At 38.5% G+C, this 25,923-nt stretch overlaps 1 protein-coding gene across 1 annotated transcript in view; it reads left to right on the top strand.

Moving 5' to 3' along the window:
• Positions 1 to 25,923, top strand: part of ALK (ALK receptor tyrosine kinase) — a 1,522,063-nt gene that overhangs the window by 1,025,470 nt on the left and 470,670 nt on the right. Inside the window, exons 13-14 of the mRNA XM_044058894.1 lie at positions 1,025 to 1,111; positions 6,487 to 6,673. Of these exons, the coding sequence (XP_043914829.1) occupies positions 1,025 to 1,111; positions 6,487 to 6,673 (274 nt within the window). The remainder of the gene's footprint in view (positions 1 to 1,024; positions 1,112 to 6,486; positions 6,674 to 25,923) is intronic.

The raw sequence follows: 25,923 nt of genomic DNA, 5'->3' as shown, positions 1-25,923 counted from the left end.
GAAGTCTGGGATGGGGAGGGGTACTGAACCTGAATGCTCCGGATGGATAAAAGAAGAAGAACAATGTTATGATAGGTATTTGAATACTTGAAATTCACAAAGGGGTAGGCTTTAGAGGGATTATTTAAGGACTTCTTATCAGAAGTGCAAGACCGAATAACTATGAGTCCCAAAAATTCAAAAATTAAACTATGACCACAACAAATAACAACAAATGTCTGAGCTCTTACTCTTACTTCTCTCCCAAACCACTCCATGGGCAGAAAACTCCAAAGATACCATAGTTTCCGACTTAGTATGTAATCTACCTAATTTCTACATGCAGATCTGCATTTTTGAACATCTCATTTGTGTTCCATAAAATTTCAGTAGGCAGTGTATTTAAATCATGCAGATGTTGTAACATGAAGAGCACCTTGTTCTGGAAGAAGAAACAAAGAAAAGTCAGGACTTAAAGTAGAGCTTAGAAGTCACTTCTTCAGAGATCACTTTGATAAAGACAAAATAGATTACAAAGGAGGCTGCTCTGAACATAGACGAAATAGAGTTAGATACATGGAGAATTAAAAATTACTGAAGCAGGCCCTAATGGTATTTATGTAAATCTGTCCCATTGTCGAGGCAAAATGAAGGCAAATGCCTATATGGACAGGAGGTATGACTGAGAAAGCATGCATGAGAGAGAGAGAGAGAGAGAGAGAGAGAGAGATGTTGCAGCAGAGTGCATGAGTGCTAATTGTAATCAAGAAGCACAAATAAAATTTCTGATGGAGTAGCTTTTATAGGAGAGCAATTAAATGTGTTATATGCAATGGATACGGAGTAACTGAAAAGCCAGACTGTTTTGGAAAGGAATAGTTGCTTCTGAACAAGTTCACAGATTGATGGAAGGATTATGTGACTGATACAGATAAAGCAATACCACAAAATTGCAAATTATAATGTGTCAGGGCTTGTAAATTATCTTGATGCGATGTACCTTCTGTGACTTGTGTAAGTTATCCCGTATGTGCTTATTTTGCAGTTCCTTCTGCGCTCTCCCTGGTCCTCTCAGTGGTTACGTCACTGCTCGTGGCTGCACTTATTCTTACCTTCTCAGGGATCATGATCGGTAAGTACATTCAAAGGGCAGATTCCCAAATAATGACTCCTGCTGTATCATGTGAAAAACTAGTAAGCAATATCAGCTAGTCACCAATATCAGCGTTTTAAGATGATTTTTGCACACAATTTTCCTGTCAATGAAGAATAAGAGTTCTCCAGGGTGGTGAATAGTTTTTGTAAATAAGATTTTTATGCCTGTAACTGTTGACATATCAGAAGAATGTTACAGTGGTGCACCAACATCAGGAATATTATACCAACTCCAATATCGCACTACAGTGGGGAACAGGGCAAATAAAAAAAAGGTTTCCTTCGCTTACCTTATGCATCACGATACTTCCTGGTTGTTGGCCAGCTATGGTCATTAAATTAATTATTTTTCTCTATTAAGCATGTTTAGTATGTTAAACTTTCTCTGTTTAACGTTCGATTATTAGCCGTTCACTGTAATTTTTTTCAATGCATAAACATAGACCCCAATCAAATAATAAAACATGAATAGCTATGGCTTGCAATCAGACAAACAACATAGTTTTAGAAATGCCGTCAATGCCACCATTGCTTTATTCACTGCAGCTTACGCCATGGTTTTGTAACTTTAATGGTGGCTTGGTAATTCTAAACTTTTATCCACAATATTCTTTTTATGAGGACCAAGAATGAAATGTGATGGTGAAGACATTTACTGTAGTAAAGGTCTATGTTCGCGCATCAAAATAAATTGGTTACGTTCATGATGTTGGTCGACTATGGCCATTCAATGAATTATTTTTCAATGTTAAGCTTTTTCAATACGTTAAACCTTCACTGTTTAATGTTCTGTTATTAGATGTTTACTGTATTTTTTTTCAGTGAGTGAACCTCTGCTGCACCTTGCAGAAGTACTGATATTTCCCCTGTTTTTGACTGCATCTGGCATGAGCAACTAGTAGTTTTTTGTAATGATGCCCACTGATTTTCTTTTAAAGATGTGTTTGGATAGCGTGCTTCAAGGAATAGCATAATGTTTTATTAATACTCAAAACTGTACTCTCAAACCACATTTTCAGATGAGGTGTGAGACGATTAATTTGTGCCTAGTAACACACTTAAAAAGACTGACTGAATTCAGTACTTAGGTTTAAGAGTTGTAACTGACTGTTTCTAAAACTGATGGCATGATTAATTGCTTTGTTTCTTAAAGCTGAGGAAGTCTAAAATGTAAATATCCCTCTGCTGTTACAGATATTGTGACAAATAATGCATGAATTCCGAAAATACCAAACTGATATACAGCTTAACCTCTTTTTTATCTTTATATAAACCTGATATTTTGTATTTGTATTTTGCAATTTACTATTCTTCTTCTTTTTTATATAAAGTCCTGAAGTAAGGGTCCCACTAAACCTACACCACCAAAACCCACCCAACCCAAAACATTCACGGAGGCTCTCAATAATAATCTGCTCAAGCAAAAGAGACCTCCAAAGCAGAAACACAAGCAACCTCCACCTTCCAACACAACCCATAGCCCATAGACTCAGTGTGCCACTCAACCACATCCCATAAGGCAAAACAACGTACCCAACACACTAGTCATAGGTGACTCTATAGTCAGGCACACTGATGTCCCACTCACCAGACTAAACAAGGAGAAGGTTACTGTCAGTTGTCTGTCAGGTGCCAGGATCTGCCACATAACCCACGCACTCAGGTCACTCCACAACAAGTACAAATATGACTCTGTCATTGTCCATGTTGGTGTGAATGACCTGAGATGCACCTCCCTGGATTACATGAAAAGAGACATGGAAGAGCTCTCTGATCTTGTAGCCCAGGCAGGTATGACCCTAGCCCTGAGTAGCATCCTGCCATCGCCCAGAATGATACTGCAGTACAAGGACAAAATGGTTGACTTTAACAATTGGCTAAGCTTCTGGGGTCATTCTAAGGGGATCCAGTATCTGTCTGCCTGGGATGACATGGTCAAAAGACCATGATGCTTTGCCAGAGATGGCCTGCACCTGTCACCCCTGGGATTCTGGATACTGGCAGAGGCTCTTGCTGCCCCTATAGTGCCTTTTTTAGGCAAGGTTCAAATGGCAAATTCACCACCGTAATAGAAACAGGCAAGCAAAAACAGAGGGTAATACTACTCAATGCTAGAAGTCTAAATCTTAAAATGCACTCCCTCGAGGCACTCCTTAAAATGGAGAACATTGATATCTGTGCATTGACTGAGGCCTGGTTCAAGGCTCCAGAGAGCACCCCTGCATTACCAGGCTATAACTCATACCACATTTTTCGGCCATCTAACCTGGACCGGAACACCAACGGCGGAGGTTTGTCCAAATTCATTAAGGATATCCACACCTCCAGGCTAGTTGCTCAGCATAATGCATCCGAGGTTAAACAAGTGCAACTAACTCTGGGCAAAACTGCAATCCAAACTGTAGCTTTCTACAGATCCCCCACCATGCCCCAGGATTCCCACTTCTCTTTTCTTGATATACTGGAAAATATTAGGGTTCAACCAAACACCCTAATAATGGGCGATTTCAACTACCCCACTATTAACTGGGAAAACTACTCATGTACCAACTCCTTCACTCAATGCTTTCTGGAATTCATAAATTCCAATGCCCTGGATCAACTTATCCATTCCCCCACCAGGGGCAACAATATCCTAGACCTAGTCATTACCAACATGATTGACCGGTGTTCCACACCTGAAGTCAACTCCTTGTTGGTCAGAGCTGACCATAAGCTAATAACCCTAGATATCCAAATCCCCCCCCCCCCCATTAAGGAAACCATGGTAAAAAAATTCTCCAAAGCCAACTTCATACTTCTTAAGACAGAAGTGGTGAACTTCATGACACCCATGCAGATGGACAATACAGTTATGACTGCTGAATCCTACACAAATGCACTCTATAAGCACTTGCACGAGTACATGGATCGTGCTATCCCTAACAGAACCAAGATGCTATCCTCCAGGTATGGAAGCCAATCTGGTGGTCCCCTGCCATAAACAAACTCTACAACAGAAGGAAGAAACTATTGCAAAAGAGAGTAAAATTATATATGAGTGGAGGAGCTCCCTGGTCAGCCTCAGTAAGAAGTTGAAATCCCTTATAAGATCCTCCAAAGCTAGCTACGAAAACAAAATCACCACTGATTCTAGGGAAAACCACAAAGCATTCTATAGCTATGTCAAGAATCTCAATGGCAACACCCAGATCTGCTCTGAGTTACAGCACAATGGCACGAAAATTACAGAACCAACTGATATTGCCAACATCCTGGCAGATAGGTTCAGTGCTAACTTTACCCCCCTCTCATCCCCTAAAGGGCCCATATCTATACAGGAAGAATGCAGAGTTCCTGTAATCACAAGTACGCAGGTGAAAGCTGGACTCTCTAAAGCCAAAAATACAGCATCCATGGGACTGGACAACATCCCAGGCTGTGTTTTACACGAACTTCAGAACGAACTGTCTCCCCACCTAAGCACCATGTTCAATCATAGCCTCACATCAGGCTTTGTGCCCACTGAATGGCGCACAGCAACAGTTATTCCGCTCCACAAAGGGGGAGCCACCATTGATCCCAGGAACTATCACCCTATTAGCCTGACAAGCCAGGTATGTAAGGCTATGGAACGTATCATCATGGAACCCATAAACAAAGATATTGGTAACCTCCAAACTCTGGACCCCACCCAGTTTGGGTTTGAGAAAGGCAGCTCATGCATCCTGAACCTGATTGACTTCTTTGAGGCAGTCACCAAAGCCGTAGATGAGGGTAAGGTGGTTCACACAGCCTATCTTGACCTCGCCAAGGCTTTTGAGACCATCCCCCATTCTGGAATTATAGCTAAACTCACTAAACTGGGTATACAACTCTACATCACAAGATGGATTGCCAACTGGCTCACTGACAGAACCCACACTGTAAAAGTTGCAGACTCCAAGTCTGACTTCAAACCAGTGACAAGTGGAGTACCACAAGGTTCAGTCCTGGGACCTCTCCTGTTTGGTATCTACTTCTCTGATGTACAGGCTAACACAGAAAGCTTTTGGATAACAAAGTTCACAGATGACTGCAAACTAGGAGCCATAGTCGATGCCCCAAATGATGTGGACATCCTACAGAAGGGCCTCACTGAGACAGATGCCTGTTGTCAGAGCCATGGCCTCAAGCTCAATGCCAAAAAATGCATTATCATCCCCTTTGGTAAAAACTCTGTACCAATGAACTACCACATAGGCGGCAGTCTACTTAATGCTGAATGTGTGATAAGAGACCTTGGGACCCAGGTGGACAGTAGTCTCTCCTTTGGTAATCACATCGCCACAGTAGTCAGGAAATCCTTCTACGTGGCACACTTCATCATAAAAGGTTTCTCATCCAGGAAAAAAGAGGTCATTATTCCTCTCTACTCAACACTCATTAGACCCATTATAGAGTACAACGCCCCTTTTGGAATGTACCTCACAAGACATCTGCAGCAGCTGGAAAGGCCACAAAAGTACCTCACAAAGAGGATTACTGGCCTCAAACAGATGCCCTGCACTGACCTTCTCAAAAAACTCCAGCTTTACTCCATAGCATATCACCTACTCTGAGGTGATCTCTGCCTAACATATAAAGCTATGTCATACCCAGAGATGTTGGACATGCTACACCTAAAGAAATCCCAATCCCTCTGAGCTACACGCTCTAGGGACCTAAACCTTGTCACCACAATAAACAGGACATGCTGGAGGGATAGATTCCTGTCCCAGATACTTCCCATACTCTGGAACAGGCTACCCATCTATGTCAAGCAAAGTTCCTCATTAGCACTCTTCAAGAAAAATCTTGATGAGTGGATGGGAAATAGGAAATATACCCCGGGGATCACCTCTGTGTCTCTGCCCGACAGTGGCACAGGAAAATAACTTTCTTATGTGGCGTAAGCCAGGGAACCTTGTTGGCTAGACTTACTTAGGGACTTGGGCCAATAGCCTAGTACCTACCTATGAACCTATGAACCTATAAGTAAAATGTATGGTCCTTTGTAGTGATACAAAAAGATGGAGGACTTGTAGTTTATCTGTGAAGGAATAATGCATTATATAAGGACTGTTCAAAGTGAAGATGGAAAGAAGGGTTCAAAGTTTCTTTCCTTCATATTCAGCCATTGATTATAACATATCATTTCACTTTAAGACTGTATATCTAAAAAAAAATATTGCATATCCCATACTTCATTAAACCACTGTACCCCAGAATTTCTATTAAGTCTTCATTGAAAACAGTTTTAATAGGAAATAAAATATTACGTTTCTTTGGAAATAAATAACAAAAGGGCAATGTTTTGATCTCATGAATCTTTTCTGTGGTTTGGATTTTCAGTGTATCGTCGAAAGCACCAGGAGCTCCAGGCCTTACAAATAGAGCTACAGAGTCCCGAATACAAACTGAGTAAACTACGGACCTCTACGATCATGACAGACTATAACCCCAACTATTGCTTTGCTGGCAAGACCACATCAATCAGTGATCTTAAAGAGGTTCCTAGGAAGAACATCTCTCTCATCAGGTACAAAATAACAGTGAGGATATAAATCTTGCAGCTCTAACAACACTCATATGTGCAATGTATTTTGCATATGAGCTAATAATAACCTATGCACCACCACAAAGGGAAAAAATAGAAGATCTGATTGGCGTATTCTGCCAGTTATTGATCTGCAAATAAAAAAATGAAAGTACTTAAATAAACTACACTGTAACTGGGGTAATACTGAAATCAGTACTTTAACCATTTTTTTCAGTAACCATCTGTAAAGAAATTAGATCAACCTATGTCCAAACTGTTCCAGTTGCTTTTGAACAGGGGTAGCTGTTGCCCTTGTGCTGCAGCTCCTCCATTGTTTATTAAATAGTATTTTTTTTCCTACCAAAAGTCTTGGGATATTAAATTATTGTACATTTCTGAATTCCAAGTCACAATCATACATTGTATACAGATGCTCAATGCTGTTAACCTGAATTCTCTGTAAATTAAGTTTATGTGGTCTGTAGTTAACTGAATTTTGTGAATCAGTGTAGCTGATCGATAACTGTTGTGGTATGTTGTAAAGCAGCTAACGAAACCAACTTTCCCATTGACATCTGTACTGTTATGCCTGCTTTTTTTATATATATATATATATATATATATATATATATATATATATATATATATATATATACACCTCCTTGGACCATAAATTTAAATTAGAAGAGCAGTGGTTATGGGAGGGGACATTTGGGATGTGATTGTCAGTAGTAGCAAGAAAAACGAAATAGTGGTTATGCCATTCCAGGAAAGTTCTCCTTAGCCCTACCTGCTGATACTGTAATCTTTTTTGGTTAGTCAGCACACTAAGATCAGACAGCTTTTTGAGACACACAGTCTAAATAAATAAAATTATACAACATGAATGGGATAGGCTGAAAAACAATGGCAAGGTTGGCAGAGTGACATCACTGCCATAATACCATCAGGTATGCATTAAATCCAAGAAAGCAACCAATTAGTAGTTCAGTTATTTAGGAGAATACAGGATAGCAGAAATATCTGATTCCCCTATGGCACACCTTTGGGTTGTAAAAATGAACTGGAGCACTATAACACAGAAGGATTTGGAAATAATTTTATCTTTCTGAGGACATAATCTCATCTTTATTGTAACAAAACAATGAAATTCTAGGTCAATCAGCATCCTTCACTTTGTACCACCTTCACTAACAAGAGATGTGATGGTATCAGTTAGCACAGCTAAACATTGCTGCATAGACCATGTTAATTCTACTGTTGTGGATCTTTTATGGCCTATAAAATGGCTATAGGAGAGAGGTGGTGCCTCTTTAGCTGCGCTCTCTGTTGTACTGCACTGTGGTTTCCAGCACTAGTTCATGATTTTAGATTATAACTGACCAAGCACATCTAGCATGCAGTGTTATACATGAAAACATACAATAAGATGAACACTGCAGAGAGAGAGAGAGAGACCCTTAAAGAAAGCAGCAACAATTTAATGGAGGAAGAACCTGGGTCCTGTTTTTCGGATTATTCAGAATATTGACTTCCATGCATAGTACACATTGTGAACAAAGTGGTCTCTGTGAAAGTGATCAGCAGTTTGTGAGAGCCACAATCTTGAATGCCTTGCAAATTACAGTCTGAATGATGTTGTGTGGAGACAAATAATTTGCAGTTAATGAAGATAAATCAAAGTAATTAAAGAGGGTTTGGTATGATGGCAGTGCTGTTCATTTAAATAGTAGGTGTTCAGTGCAGAGACCTTGGGAGAAATCACCTCTCTCAGGCACACGAAACATCATTGTAATGATTGTTGGGAGGTGTTCTGTAGCACATGCACATATGTCCTAAGAAATAGCACCACTGCAGATTTACTTTTGAAGTACAGATACAAACTGAAGTGCAAAACACTGCCTCTCAAATTTGATTACAGTTGTTTCTGAGCCTTTGTAGCTAAAATTGGCAAGGGAGTTGTTATTTATGCAACTGTATTTTGCAATGTCACAAACACACTTTTTATGTTTTAGGCTTTACCTTAAAATGTTCTTTCTTTCTTTCCTATTTTAATTTATATCACAATTGCAGCTACCAAGTAGTTATCCCTTACTTCTGATGCTCTTATATTAGTGCATGAATAAAGGAATGTTTAACCACATGCTGCAAGGAATTTGAGGGGTGTACATTTCACAGCACACAGGTGTGTGCTTATATTAGTCTATGGTAGATGATGAAGGAATGTTTATCAGTATGCTGGGAGGAAGTTGAGGGGGTGCATATTTCACGGCACACAGGTGTGTGTGCTTAAAATACAGAATACTCAGTAAGAAGGAATGCACTTTTCAATACAAAGTACTGACTTGCAGGAATTTATGCATAGGATTGAGGATACTGAATTGTACGGCTATCACAAGCACTATAAAAGCAGGAAAGTAGTTATTGTGACTAAGACCCCAATGATTTGTTGGTATTATCTTTTGCAAGATACTATTAAATCTGTTTGTTAACACTGCACAAAAACATGTATTTCCATTTGTAGCAATAACATGGATCTGTAGTCTGACAGAATTGTCCTATCTTTCCCAGGTTTAGAGAGCATCACCACTTTTGCCAGGGTTATCTGATGGAAGTGTTCTCTCATCTCTGTCTTGATGAGGAACTGAAGCAATGGCTATGCAGTTCACCCTTAAAGCTTTAAAAAATCTGATGTAACCTATCAAGTTCTCAGCTTCTTACCTCCAGAATCAGGGGAAAAATCCAGAAATAATCCGGGACAATCAATGACACTTCTTAAAATATTAGTAGTGTTAATCTAAGAAGTTGACAAAATAAAAGAATGTGAATTAACATATATATTCTGAAGTAAAAGACCTCTATAACTATAATTGTTGCCATCATTAATTTAGTTTAATCATCACATTTTCTCCCCAAATCCCTAAGTGTAGGAGGGATTATGAGGTACAGAGCAACATTTTGAGTTGAAATCAGAGACAGTTGAAAAATATGAATCCATGGACTTTTCCACTCCTTAAAGTATTAACTACTTTCAACATCTCTGCCTTGTTTAATGGCCTATCCAGCCTTATAGTTTCTTCCCTAGAAACCGTGGGGAGAGAAATGCTTTTAATGAACCCATTCTAAATCACATACATTAAGAAGCATACTTACATTAAATGTTGATTTACATTCTCTCATTATGATTTCACACTGATAAGGAATGAATCATTTGTTATCAACACATTATGCCTTATCAGCTTAAGATAATGTGATCCAAACATAAAATGGAAGAACTACTCATGCCAGAATACAAATGCCCAGAGATTCCTCGATTTTGTCAATGCAAATGCTTTGGAACAGCTAGTCAGTACCCCCACAAGAGGTGATAATATCTTGGACTTGGCATTAACCAACATGAGTAACCACTGCAGCATCCCTGCAGTACCATCCTACCTGGTAAGATCCGACCATAAAGCAGTCATTTTCAAAGTCACAATCTCCACCAATCTCCTTCTAGCTAGGGTCAAACAAAAACAACTTCTCCAAAGCTTATTGCAGCCTCCTGAGGGATGGTATAAACAGCTTCACAGCCCCCTCCCCCTCTCTAGGAACTGGTACCAGTGTCGAAAACTATACCAAATTACTATATGAACATTTATATAGATGTATGGAATCTGGAATACCTGACAGGACTAAATCATCCTCTGCAAGGAAGAGTAAACCTGTCTGGTGGACATTTGCAATAAATAAACTCTATAACAAAACAAAAAAAAAATGCTGCCCAGGACCAAGAAGGAGCAGGTGCCCAATTAGAAGCAATCTCTCCTTAGCCTAAACAAGCAAATAAGAGCACTAGTGAAATCCTCTAAAGCCAACTTCGAGTCAAAATTGGCCACATCTACTAGAGACAATCATAAGTCCTTCTTCACATATATCTGCAACCTCAAAGTTAGCGCCCAGATTTGTTCAGAATTGGTGGTCAAGGACACCACATATACAAATGTTGTAGATATAGCAAACTTGCTGGCTGACAGATTCAGTGAAAATTTCCCCCCTCTGACCCCCTCATCAGTGAATCAGGACATTCCCAGTACCTTCCCCTTATATCTAGGGATCAGGTCATCCCTGCTCTGTCAAAGGCAAAAAATACAGCCGCCATGGGACCCAATAACATCCCAGGCTGCATCCTACATGAACTCAGGCAGGAACTTGCAGAACCATTAGGTGCCCTATTCAACCAAAGCCTGAGTACCGGCTTCACACCAGCTGAGTGGAGGACAGACACTGTCATCCCTTTACAGAAAGGTGGAGCATCCACAGATCTGGGAAATTATACACCCATCAGCCTAGCTAGCCTGATCTGCAAGGCAACAGAATGGATTATCATGGGCCTCATTAACAAGGACATTGGCAACCTCCAAAAACATGATCCCACACAGTTTGGCTTTGTCAAGGGGAGGATGGTGCATACCACCTACCTTGACCTGGCCAAAGCCTTCAACACTATTCCCCACTCAGGCATAATAGATAAACTCTCTCAACTAGGCATCAATCCATATGTTACAAGATGGGTAGCTAACTGGCTCACTGATAGAACCCACCAAGTTAAAATAGGGGAAGCCATCTCATGTAGTAGACATGTATCAAGCGGAGTACCCCAGGGTTCAGTCTTGGGGCCTCTGTTATTTCGGATATACTTTTCTGAGGTGCAGGCCAAAACCAGTGGGCTATGGCTGACCAGGTTTGCAGATGACTGCAAGCTGGGAACCATCATCAATTCCCCCAGTGCTGTGGACATCTGCCAAGAGGGTCGCACCCAAACAAATGACTGGTGACAGAAACATGGCCTCAAGCTAAATATCAAAAAATGCATCATCATTCCCCGCGGGGAGAGTGATGTCCCCACAAATTATCACATTAATAACAATGTCCTAAGCACGCAATCAGTCATGAGGGATCTGGGCAGCCAGATTGATAGCAACCTGACTTTTGACCACCATGTTGCTCCCATTGTACGGAAAGCTTTCTATATGGCCCACTTCATAAGTAAGGGTATCTCGTCCAGGGACAAGGAGGTCATAACATCCCTGTATTCTTCCCTTGTAAGGCCAGTTATTAAGTATGTATCTCGTCCAGGGACAAGGAGGTCATAACATCCCTGTATTCTTCCCTTGTAAGGCCAGTTATTAAGTATAACGCCTCATTCAGCATGTACCTAGCAAAGCACATGCAGCAGCTGGGGAGACCACAGAGGTTCCTCAACAGGAGAATTCAGGGCCTCAAAAATCTACCCTACAAAGATAGGCTAAAAGCCCTATCCCTCTACTCAGTTTCATACAGACTCCTCAGAGGTGACCTTTGTCTGGCATACAAGATGATCTTGGACCCTGCCTTGATGTGATTACTACATGCATGCATGCATGCTGCATGCTAACTCCAGTGCCATTTTGAGAGTTAAGCCAGAGAGTGAACATGAATGAGAAATAGTCAGTCTGTTTCTAAGTCTATTTTAGTTAAAGTTATTAACCTCGTTTCCTGATTTGTTTGTATATAATAAAGCTGTTTGAACATAAGCTACACTGGTGTGTCTACTCCATCCTGACAAGACAAGTGAGATGAATGACATGGTGTCAGAACCGGGATACCAGAGACTGCTTTTCAGAAACACAAGGTGTAGAAGCAACAATAAAAGCAGAGTAAGAGAAATAAGAGCAAAAAAAAAAAAGGCCAGAAATAAGTTAAAGGTATTGAAAACTTGCATGAATACTTATTTTGTTAAAAGAGGTAAAACAGAACATTACAAGGGTACAAAATGCATTACTAAGCAAACAAATAGCACATAAATGTTTATTAAGCAAACAAAAGGCATAAAAAGTTTGTTAACTAAGGGAAATGTTCAAAGTTAAGATGTTTGATAAAATGATTACCAGAAAAGTACATAAGAGGTTCAGAGTTACCTCAGAATTGCTAAACAAGCATGTTTAGAGCAAAACAAATACAAGAAAAGAGATTACATGGGCAAAATGAACATCATAAAGAGCAAAAAGGGCATGTTAAGCATAAATAAAGCAAGGTGACTGCATGTTTTTTGGCAAATTAGAGTGTATTGGCATAAACAGTTATTTCACATTAACTAAAGCTCTGCATAGCATAACTAGAGTTATTCAAAGCATCACAAAGTGTGTAAAAGTGCTTACAGTCTGTGTTTATTATTGTGCATTTATTCCAAAGAGTTTATTCTGTGCAAAGTGCAACTATTTTGTGAGGTGCAGTCAATATACAGCCATTTCAAAAGAGTTTCTTGTGCTGGGTGTGTCTGCTTGGAAAGGGCCCACCATTACAGAGTGTTTCTTGCACTGTAAAGAATTACTTAAAAAAAAGTACAGCTATTTTGTAAGTGTTTCAGTTTGCTGGGTACTGCTTATTCTCAAAGTGCAGTTACGTCAAAGTGTTTCGTACTCTGAGCTTCTTCTGCTGCCCAGTTTACTCATTATGTGCAGTTACTTTGAAATGTTTCTTAAAATGATGATAAATGACTTTACAGTACAGTCATTTTAAGACTATTACAGTGCCTGAGAAAGTTTTTTTTAAGTATTTTGCAGAGTTCAAGCACTCAAAAGACTTATTGTGCTATTGGGCATAGTTACAAGTACTTACAAAGAGAACTTCACAAACTTGAAACCACAGAAAGTATGGGTCAGGCAGCACACTATATTACTTAAAACTCAAATAAAAAGAAAACCACAAGTGATGATGGAGCACTATATCACACAAAATTAACTTTAATCCACTGGTTTAGCGCTTTCAGCCCAAGAGTTAGGCCTTCATCAGAACAAAGTGTTAAAAAACTGTCTCATTTTTATACCATCATCAATACACATCACACCAATCAAATCTCATTTTACTTAAACTTAATGTAAGAATTGTTTAAAATGTGTTTAAATAAAAATACATTTTAAATAAAGCATATATTTCTAACAAACATATAAACTATTTACATTTGTTGTAATAAGCTTTTCTTTTCAACACAGCTTTATAGTTGACACCATTGTTAAGACCTGGTGCCCTGCATGCATCTAATAAACATTTTAAACAGTTTTTACAGATGAAGGCCTAATTCTTGAGCTGAAAGCGCTAAACCTGTGGATTAAAGTTCATTTTGTGTGATATAGTGCTCCATCATCACTTGTGGTTTTCTTTTTATTTTACCAAAGTTACACAAAGTGTGAGACAAGTCTGCAGTTTTCTTTGAACTTTTACTTAAAACTCACTCGATTTAATAAGTCCACAATGAACAAGAAAATATAAAAAACAATCAAATGTATGAAGTGCTTTTCATCTGGTATTCTACCCAAACTTCATCAGATACAATTAACTCTGTTAAAAATCTTCCTTATAAGTCCTTTAAAACAAGTCACATGGCTTCCAAACCATTAAGTAAGTAAATTGCTTACATTTGTTAACCCATTTTTACCCTAACCTCAGTTGTTATCATTTAAGTCCCATACCCTATGTGTGCAAATATGTTTTAAACACATTTTAACAAACATGTATAAACACAGCAATCACATTTAGACTTACTTGGATAAAAAAAAAAAATCTATATAAATATACTACCCTACCTGACATTTATCTCATCAGGCTTTTAAGTTTTAATATACAAGTGATCAAATAGATCTCATTTAGACCTGGCGGGTGACAGAGTCTAGTCTAAACTGCCATAATAGTTCAAATTTTTCTAAAAACAAACTTGTAGGACCGTATCTTCCATCTTCATGTGTCAAAGTGTGATCAATAACTCTAAATTTAAATATGTGGTTGGGGTATTCCACACAGTGCCTAGCCAGGGCATTATCTTGTTTTTGTCTGTTTATAGCATATACATGCTCATATATTCTATCTCGTAACCTGCGGTCTGTTTTTCCAATGTAAAAAGCTGGACATAACTGACACTGGGCCAGATATACAATAGATTTCGAGTTACAGTTATATGTACTCTTAACTGAATAGTTCCTGGCCCTAATTGTGAATCTCTCTCCTATTCCAACGTATTTACATTGGTTACACATTTCGCAGCGATACATCCCTGCATTCCTGTGTGGGCGCATTATCTGCTTCTCTATTAAGTTTTTCATATTTTTACCCCTCCTAAAAGTAGTAACTGGATATTCCCCTACTTTCTGTATGATATCCCTATCAGTAGACAGTATGTTCTAATTCTTCCTTAATATTTTTTGTATCTCTTTAGCACTTAAATTAAATGTCAAATCAAAACTCAAAGGGAAGTTGGTCTCCCGTTCCTTAGTGTTGACTTCATCATGTGTTTCAGGAACATTCTGGGATACAGTTATACTGACATCCATATCAGTGGTAGTATTTCCTTTATACAATATAGGTTTGTATGTTCCATTCTCCTGTTTTGTTTGAACCTCTGAAATAATGTTAAGTAAAAAATCTTCTGGGTAGCCCCTATGTGAGAACATGTGCCTAAGGTTCAAACATTCTTCTTCAAAATCTTCCTCCCTAGTAATCATCCTAGCTGCTCGCACCACTTGTCCTTTAACCACCGACTTCTTTTGGTGAAGTGGGTGCGAGCTTGTAAAGTACAGGAATGAATTTGAATAAGTATTTTTCCTGAATAACTTTGCTATGTACCTTTATTTAAGTGTGTCTTTATGTAATTCAACATCTAAATAGGCTATACTATCTTCCTGGTAATCACTACTGAATTTCAAAAAGTTGGTTGTATTATTGAAATAGTTCACAATATCTATTGCCAACTTATGGTCTCCCTTTATAATAATAAAAATATCATCCAGGAACCTAGTATAGAACAAAGTTGTGTTATCAATGAATGTGTTGTTTATAAAAAAATTGGTGTTCCCAATGGGCCATCACGAGGTTGCGAAACACTTATTTTTTTGGCGTTTATATTGGATTTGGATTCCGAGCACCACATTGATGTTCCGTGCACTTTTCGTGTTATGGTATGGTTGTTATTGAGTGCTGGTACATCTCCCTGGAAGCTCAGTTCGATCATGAGGGCCTGAGGATTTATTGGCGGTGATTTTGTTTCACGGAGACTGTTAAGATAACCAAAGTTGGGCCAGAAGTGGCGAAATACAATAACCTGCTTAAATATGGCAACAGGTACGGATTTTCGCATATATTTGCAAAATATAGTGGCAGATAAGGACGACAGTGCATTTTTTACAGTCGCTCATGCTGAACGGGACAATTTACAAAATAAAACTGCTGCAGGCCAAACTGATTTAACGGAAATGTTTAAACAGTTAACAGAGGCATCTAAACGGGTACGTTCATGTGTTTGGCACTGTAAATTATTAAAAGCTTATTTAGTGACAAAAATAACTCTGCGAGGGCTTAGAGTGTATGTGGAGCCAGGATTGGGTATTGATGATGGAGAGTTCATGAATAAATGGAGGGCAATACAAACAACAGCCTCCAATATGTTCTTACAGTTATTAGTGGAACATTATGAGAAACAATTACCCGACCTAGTAGCTAAGCTGGAACAGTGTTTTGAACGTACCAGTGGTCATGCAACAGCGTCTAATTATCAGACTTTGTATACTCAGTTTGTCTCAGACACTGATAAATATGACAAAGAACTGTGTAAACGAAAAATGAATAAATACCAACGGGATGTTAATGATTTTAAAATGGCAACAGTTTATACATGGAAAAAGCAAAAATGAGGGGTAAGGTTTTCAGAAGACAAGCAAATCCCCAGGCCCAAAAGGAAAAGGGTTAAGTCCATTTTAAGAAGACAAGATATACCATCCAGTGCATCGGAATATTCTTCTAGTGTCTCTAATACAGACACAGAACCAGAAAACAGTGAGGTGCAGGATATTCCTTCACCAGCTTCCAAAAGATATAAGACCCCTTTAGAAGGGCAGGTCGGAAACATCGCAGAAGAGTCCATAATGAGGATGTTTCAGGACAATTTGTTACAACAATAGACTCTGAAACAAGTATTGCTACTCAACAGGATAATGATATTAATAATTTAGTTATAAATTTAACTAAGTTCACTTTTTCATCTAGTGAACTCAGTGTGCTAAATAAAGGCTTGGGCTTTGTTCCTTCTTTTTTTGTGTCTCAATATGATGCTATTAATGATGTTAAGAGTTTTTGCAGAAAACTAAGTTTGAAGTACTTTTATGCACAAAAGGAGCAGGTTTCAAGCACAGTTGAACCACGAGGTTTTCATTTTAAAAAATCTATGTTCAATCCTCCTTATCATAGCACCATTAAAACATTTGAACAGTTAGTATTAAAAGATTTGCATCTTAATCAATCGAGTGTTTTTTGTTCAGGGTTTCAGAATTTGACAACTACAGAAAAAGAAGCTTTGAAAGGGTTAATGAATAACCAAAATATAGTGATAGTGGATGCTGATAAGGGAGGGGCTGTTGTGATTTGGGACAAAGCTCAATACATTAGTGAAGCACTTAGACAATTGTCAGATATACAGTTTTATTCTGTTTTGAGTAGTGATCCTACCTCTGAATATAAATCTATGATAGACAGGTTTTTACAGGATGCTATCGAACAAGGTGTTATTACTCCCTACTTAAAAGGACAGCTGCAGGTTGACCATCCTGTTCCACAATATTTTTATATGGTCCCCAAAATTCATAAGAGACTTGATAAACCCCCAGGTCATCCTATAGCGGCAGGACGAGGTTCATTGACTGAACCACTTTCTGAATATCTTGAATACAAATGAAAAAGACTGTTAGTTTCGATAACAGCCAGGATTCGTGATACCAAACAATTTTTGTCACTGGTGGAAGATGTGCAAGTTTCAGATAATGATAGTTTAGGGACCCTCGATGTACAATCATTGTACACCAATATTCCACATTCAGGAGGGATAACAGGTGTGGAATTTTGGATGGAACAATCAGGAATGTATAGTATACCCGAAAGACAATTCTTGATTCAACTATTAAGAATGGTATTGGAACATAACGCCTTTCAGTTTCAAAATCAGTGGTATTTACAAATCAAAAGGACAGCAATGGGGGCTACTTTTGCCCCCACATATGCTGATCTGTTCATGGGGTTTTTAGAAGCCCAATATATATATATATATATATATATATATACAGTTCCTGTTATTGTTAAAGAACAGTTGGTAATGTGGAGGAGATACCTGGATGATTGTTGGGTTGTGTGTGGGGGGGAGGGGTGATAGTTTAGACTGGCAGAAATTTGTGGCATATCTTAATCAAAATCCATATGGTATTAAGTTTATAGGTGATATCAATCAATATGAAGTGGAATATTTGGATGTTAAAGTTAGAAAATCTAGAGAAGGATTTTTGATTACTGATTTACACAGAAAACCTTTTTCTAAAAATGCATTTTTGCATGCTGGTAGTTGTCACCCCCCCCCCCCACACACACACACACACACACACACACACACAATCCAAAACATACCAGGATCCCAATTTCAGAGAGTTCGTAGAATTTGTTCACAAACCAATACTTATGAGACACAAGCCTTAGAATTGGAAAATAAGTTTGTTAAGAGAGGTTATAACAGAAGTGGTATTATAAAAGCACATAGGGCGGCTAGCCAAATGGACAGATCAGCACTATTGGTTGATACTGAAAGGGAAGTTGGTACACAATATGTTAGGTTTATTACTACTTATGGTAGTAATACCTTCCATATTAAGAATACATTGGCCAAACATTGGCATGTTCTGCATTCTGATACATTTTTTTACTAATTTTGTTGATCAGGAATGTCATTTTGGATATAGGAAGGGCAAAAGCATTGGACAACATTTCTCTTCCTTTAAGAAGGGTAGGGTACAGAAGTCCATTATACATACCAACATAGTGGGGAGCACTTTTTGTGGAACATGTAAATACTGCAAACTTATGGCTAAAACCAAGTCCTTTACATCTGTTAACACCAAGAAGGTTTTTGATATTAAATATCTAATTACTTGCAGTAGTACATGGGTAGTTTATATGGCTGTTTGTCAATGTGGAGCGTTCTATGTAGGACAGACTTTCTGCGTGTTTAAACAAAGAATTGCTCTTCACATTAGTGACATTAAATGCCAGAGATCTCGTAGTGCCCTGTACAAACACAAAATGTTTCATACTACAGCACATTTTGTATTCATAGGTTTGGATATGGTAGTGATGCAAGATACCAATGAAACTCATAAACATAGGATATTAACACAAAAGGAACGCAGGTGGATAGTGAATTTGGGGGCATTACTTAAACCTGGTCTCAATGACCATTGGTGAAGATTAAACAATTTATAAATATACCCTTACTCTTGTTTTTATGTAGATAAGGGAAGTTCATATAGTTATAATATGGTGTTATTTTACATTATATTATAGTTAAAGGTAGAAATAAAACTAAGCAGAATTGTGATAGGTAAATATACTTAATACCAAATATGTTTATAATATCAATTGGCAGGTATGATATAGATATTCATAATTCAGCTAGGTATTAATAGATTAAATTTATTTCCCTTACTATATTAGATCTAACATAGGTTTGGGTGTTGGAATTTATTCAAGTATATATTTCATATTTATATATTTTTTTCATATGTTTATATATTTCACTAGTTTTCTGAGGGCTTTATGGTAATATATACACAGTTTAATCAATGTCATATAGGGTTGATGGTAAATTATGGTTAAAACAAGCGCATGTGTCTTTAAAATGTTTTTTAGCAAGTTTGATTGTCAATATGTTTAAATCCGGGCTATTGCCCAATGACGTTGCACACTGAGGACGCTTTGAGTGAAACCGGCCACCGGTCTGTGTTTGTGTTGGGAGGTTGCCTAATAAACTTCTTATAACTTTGGCTATTTGGAATTATTTCGAGTGCTGGAACACTTATTTTTTTGGCGTTTATATTGGATTTGGATTCCGAGCACCACATTGATGTTCCGTGCACTTTTCGTGCTATGGTATGGTATATATATATATATATATATATATATATATATATATATATATATATATGGTTCCACTTCATATTATCGAATTATCATTTCATCGAATTGCAAATCATCGAGACCAAATTGTCGAAAACTCATAACATCGAATCTCAAATCATTGAAAACTATAAAGCAGCTAGAAATAACATCCTAAACACTGTTTACTACATTTATGCAGGGGGGCAAGCCCCCCTGCACCCCCACATGTCCGCCATAATTTAAATATACCAACTCCAAGTTTGCATTACAGTGGGGTAGGAAATTACCTTTTTCCCCCCGCTGTAGTGCGACCTTGGAGTTGGTATATTTAATGCACGGGGGAGTGCAGGGGGGCTTGTCCCCCTGCATAAACATAGTAAAAACTCTGTGGGATGTTATTTCTAGCTGCTTTATAGTTTTCAATGATTTGAGATTCGATGTTATGAGTTTTCGACAATTTGAGTTTTCGACAATTTGGTCTCGATGATTTGCAATTTGATGAAATGATAATTCGATGATATGAAGTGGAAACATATATATATATATATATATATATATATATATATATATATATATATATATATATATTTTTTTTTTTTTTTTTTTAATCCAAGTAAGTCTAAATGTGATTGTTGCGTTTATACATGTTTGTTAAAATGTGTTTAAAACATATTTGCACACATAAGGTATGGGACTTAAACGCTAACAATTGAGGTTAGGGTAAAAATGGGTTATCAAATGTAAGCAATTTACTTACTTAATGGTTTGGAAGCCATGTGACTTGTTTTAAAGGACTTATAAAGAAGATTTTTAACAGAGTTAATTGTATCTGATGAAGTCTGGTTAGAATACCAGATGAAAAGCGCTTCATACATTTGATTGTTTGTTATATTTTCTTGTTCGTTGTGGACTTATTAAATTGAGTGAGTTTTAAGTAATATAGTTTTACTATAAGTTGCTGGAATGGCACACGGATTTCAAAAATCCTCACCATTTGTATTTGACAAGAATACTGCAGACATGTGGAGAATATTTGAGCAAGAGTACGATATTTTTAAACAAGCAGCTTACTCAGATAAAGATGCAATGCACCAGGGCATTCATTTGTTAAACCTAGCTTGGTAAGAGGCCATTGATAGACAGCGTTCATTTGTGTATGCACCAGCAGTGTATGAAGGTGAAGGTGAAAAATCATCATATTGCTATTCAGGCTGAATCAAGGGAAGATCCTGACTGTTTGAAGCATAAACTCAGAGAAATGTGTAACCCCAGACCAATATTACATTAGACAGGCATTTGCTTTACACAAGAGACCAAAGGTCAGGAGAAACATTTGCAGCTTACATTACTGACTTGAGAAACAAGGCTAAAACTTGCATGTTTGGTGATCTAAAAGATGAGTTAATAAAGGGCAGGCTTTTATGTGGTACCAATGATGCTGCTGTAAGAAAGACTTTGCTTTGGGACAGAGACTTAACGTTGAGCAAATGTATTGAGATTTGTCAGATCCATGAGGTTACAGAAAGGCACACAAGTATGCTTGCAACTGATAAGAGCATGGTTTCAGCAAGCTCCAGAGCAAGCATAGACAGTATGCAGCATGTGGAAAGCAGATACAGGCCTAGACATATAACACCTGCTGCCACTGCAGGCTCCCCAAAGAAAAACCCAGAGTTTTCTAGCAAGTTCCAAGACCAGTTCAGTAGCATGCTCAGTGCAAAACAAGTGCTGCTCAGTGCAGCACCAGGGTGAATCAGCAAAACCCAAGTCAAGCTTTATTGTTAACTGTTGCAGTTGTGGTGCCCACCATGAGTCTAGAAGAGAAAAGTGTTTAGCATTTGGTCAGCAACTTCACAAGCATAGAAAATGGGATCATTTTCAAAGGTTTTGCAAATCAAGTAAACCTCACTCAGTTACAAGGAAAAATCACTCAAAAAAGCAAATTGATCAAGTAGGGTTACAGTCATCTTTCTGCGTAGATGGTGTACTAGTAATTGGTGAGAAGGTCAATGCAGTTGATTTATTAGCCAAGGTTGAAGTGTTTTGTACTGTCCAAACCCATGGTAAACCCACTGAGCTCAAAGTAGATACTGGTTCAAAGTGTAATGTGATGTCAACGGAAACATTTGGTAAAGTAAGAGCTGGCGAACAACTTAATGGGGCTAGTTGTGCAAGACTTGTTGCATATAGAGGTGAACAAATTCAAACTGAAGGCTCAGTGTTGCTTTCATGTTATTTGGCCGGGAACAGTTACAAGTTGTTGTACATAGTTTGACGACCTGTGCAGCCATTATTAGGTCTCAGGGATAGTTTGAGAATGGACTTGCTTTCTTTTACTAAAGAAGTTCATCATATCAGCACATGTCCCAGTTCCAATTTGAGTGAATCTATTTTCTCAGCATATGCTGAGGTTTTCGATGCCAAGCTAGGCAAGATTCCAGTTGTGTATTCTATGAAATTAGACCCAGAGGTCAGTCCAGTGGTCAGACCATCAAGAAGAATTCCAGTAGCAATGCAGAACAAAGTTAAAGCCCAATTGAATAAAATGGTGCAACAAAGTGTAATTTGTCCACTTACAGAACCAGCTGGGTATCGTCTATGGTAGCAACTCACAAAACAGGCTCAGATGAAATCAAAATATGCATCGACCCAAGAGACTTGAATAAGGCATTGAAAAGACCTCATCATCCCATGCGAACAGTCAAAGAAGTCGCAGCTCTAATACTGAATGCCACTATATTTTCCATCTTGGATGCAAAGAGTTCATTTTGGCAAGTAATGCTTGATCCCAAATATTCACTACTGACTACATTCAGTACCCCATTTGGAAGGTATAGATTTCTCAAGATGCCATTTGGAATAAATTCTGCAAGTGAAGTCTTCCAATGTGCAATGGAACAGATCATTTCAGGTTATCTCTGTGCATAATAGTAGATGATTTGTTGGTCGGAGGCAATGGTGAAGTACAGCATGACAGAAACCTCAAGAAAGTTTTGGACAGAGCACATGAAGTGCATTTAAAGCGCAATCCTCCAAAGTGCCATTTCAGACTACCAAAAGTCACATATGTAGGTAATTTGTTTAAGTACTGGGTTATGACTAGACCCATGTAAGCAAGCAGCTATTCTTGAGATGCCAGCTCCAGATAATGTTCAGGCTCTACAGCGTTAACTATTTGGGCAAGTTCATACCAGCTTTCAGTGAATTAACCTTTGAGACAGCTAACACACAAGAATGTTGTATGGTCATGGCTAAAATAGCATCAGAGTGCATTTGATGATCTTAAGCAGAAAATTGCCAATCCACCTACACTAAGATTTCCTGTGACGTCAAAGTTTGGTCTAGGTGCAGTTCTTCTGCCAGTAGCATATGCATCTAGAACTCTTACCCAAACTGAAATGCAATACGCTCAGATCGAGAAGGAACTATTGGCAATTGTGTCTGCATGTTCCATGTTTCATGATTATATTTATGGTCGAGATATCCAAATTGAAACTGATCATCAACCTCTAGTTGCTATCTTAAAGAAGCTTATGCATTCTGCTCCAGCAAGATTGCAAAGAATGATGCTTAAATTACAAAAGTGCAACTTCAAAATGGTCTATACAAAACGCAAAGTTCTTTATCTGGCTGATACCTTATCTAGTGTGCCCAGAAATTCAACAGAACAGCTTGATGCAGAAAATTTTGACTTTGATGTCATGGAAATGCGTAATTTTTCGACCACAAGACTTGATGAGCTGAGAGATCATACAAAGACTGATTTTGTTTTGCAAAAGCTCAACCACTACATCCAAGTAGGATGGCCGTCAAAGCAATCTAGTATACCAACTGAAGTACAACCTTATTTTCTTTACAGAGATGAGCTTTTGATGGAAGATGACATTATTTTCAAAGGTCCTAAAGTTGTTGTTCCTGCTTCCTTGCAACATGAACAGGGCCGGTGTTAGCATTTGGGGGCCCCAAGCTAATTTCAAGTTTGGACCCCCTAGGCATTTCCCGTCTAAGTATCACCCTTCACTGCCACCCTCCTAAGCAACCCTTTTAGTTCATGCTACAAACTTTTAGGAGTAGTACACACAGACTAACCTGCAGCTACAGTGCTCTTACTTTACAACAGCCCTAGGTACCACACTATGTTTGCCCATCTCACAGAGGGACAGTCACAGTTACTGGCATTTAGTTGCAACAGTGATATATTACAATTCTATGCACAGGTCTGGACTTAGGTGAAATGGTGCCCAAGGCCTACTGTTTCAGCACCCCACCCACCCACAAACACCCTCCAGTCCTCCCCTGTGTTTTCCGCCCATCTTGGGCTCCATGTACCATTCACATTACCTTTTTCCTTTCTCACACATTGCCTTACTCTTCAGCTTTTTCCAAGAAGCCATAATTGTCTGTATGCTCTGAAATACATTTTAAAGTTGTTTTTTTCTATCTTCATAGCCTTTTCATCAAATAATGGCTTGCACAGAAATTATGATTAATGAAAGAAATTCAGTGTTGTGATTACTGGCATTCATATAGATAGATTTTTATGAGAGGAGCCATTAATTTTAAACTGCCTCATGTTTCTCTGGCTTTCCTTAAACTCTGCTCCCTGTCATTAAATTCCATATATTTAAACATCAGAAGACAAAGATATTTGCTGTTATGATGTCTAGTTACTATTCAGTGTGCTTGTTCTGTCATGGGACAGAGTCTACTAGGGCTCATAGGAGTAAGAGGAATATTGACGATAACTGAGTCATGTGACCATTACTCCTTGCTGATACTCTGCTTTAGACTGTACCATCTCTCAAGGAGGGCTAAGTCAGTCAAGCCTAGGCTGAATCTATGAATACCCATCCAATTGTCCAGGTTGCATTGGAAGGACAATAACCACACATTGCTTGATCTTCCAGGGGGAATATATTCCACAGTTGGGAGATGTACTGATTAATGAACCTGTCTCTCCACCATGTCCTTTTAATCTGGAGCTGAAAATTTAAAACCCTGGCCCTGGTATTTGTAGGAATGTTTGACTTATGAAGCCACAAGTGATTTAGGTTCACTGGATCTCTAACTGCACAGAAGGCAAGGTGTAGAGCTCCCCTGTGGAGTCAATATTAAATAAAGGGACAGTGCTTCCATTCTTTTCGTGTAACTTAAGGCTTTTAAGCCCATAATCATCTTAATTTGGGACCTTTGGAGTCTTTCTAATTGTTTAATATGTCCAGTCAGGTACACCCCAAAGGGGGCATTGTATTCAATAATTAGCTTAATGCTGAATATAATGAGACAATGACCACTTAAGGTCTGGATATTCAAAGATTCATAGGTTCAGAGGAGGTTGACCAGAGGGTCGTTTTAAGCCTAGCCTATTACACCCATTGTATTTCAAGAGGAAAAAGTCTAGTCAATGCCTAAGATTATTATTAGTAATGACTGCCCATGTCCAAGAGGAATGTGGGGAGCTATTCCCAGCAAGAATTTGCGGTTTCCCTTGCATTCATCCAGCTCCTTTTGAACAGAGTCATAGAGGTGCTCTGCTTAACATAAATTGTTTGCCTATTCCAGAGAAGTGGCGCCTCTGTGAGATGAATCTGTCTCCCTAGTTTGTCCTATTTAAATTGCAGGCCAGATTTACGTAACTGGAGCGGGTAATTCTAATCAGATTTGACTTACGGATGTGCAGCAACTTCATCAAGTTGGGGTCAGAGATTGCTCTGTAAGCCAGGCACAAGTCTCCCCTAAGCAGCCTATATGCTACTGAGTACAGCGACAAAGACTTCAGTCTGTCCATGTAAGGCAGGTGCTGAAGATCCTCGATCTTAGTTAAAAATCTCTGGGGTCTCTCCAGTTGCTACAGGTGCATGGTACATTACCTACCAAAGGGGGCATTATATTCAATTATTGGCCTGATAGGGGATGACTATTGGGGGGTTATAACCTATTTTTCTCTTAAGGCTATGCCTTTGCTGATCAAATGTGTGACGTAGAATGTCTTTCCTACCACAGTGGACACATGGTGATCAAGGTTTAGGTCACAGTCTGCTTGTGTACCCAAATCCCTCACTGCATCATTCGTATTTAAGGTATTGCTGTTTATTCGATAGATAGTAGGGACATTGCTTTTACTAAAGGGGATGATGATGATGATGCATTTTTTGCATTTAGTTTGAGTCCATGGCTTTGGCACCTCGTGGAATACACTGACATCATTTGGGGAGTCAATGATCACACCAAGTTTGCAGTCATCAGCCACATTCCCTTTGTTTTGAAGT

Source organism: Protopterus annectens, chromosome 1.part2 (genome assembly GCF_019279795.1).
Source record: "Protopterus annectens isolate FY-2018-M chromosome 1.part2, PAN1.0, whole genome shotgun sequence".
NCBI classification, from domain to species: Eukaryota; Metazoa; Chordata; order Ceratodontiformes; family Protopteridae; genus Protopterus; species Protopterus annectens.
The sequence above is the reverse complement of the archived record's forward strand: the minus strand, read 5'-3'. Positions and strand labels throughout refer to the sequence as shown.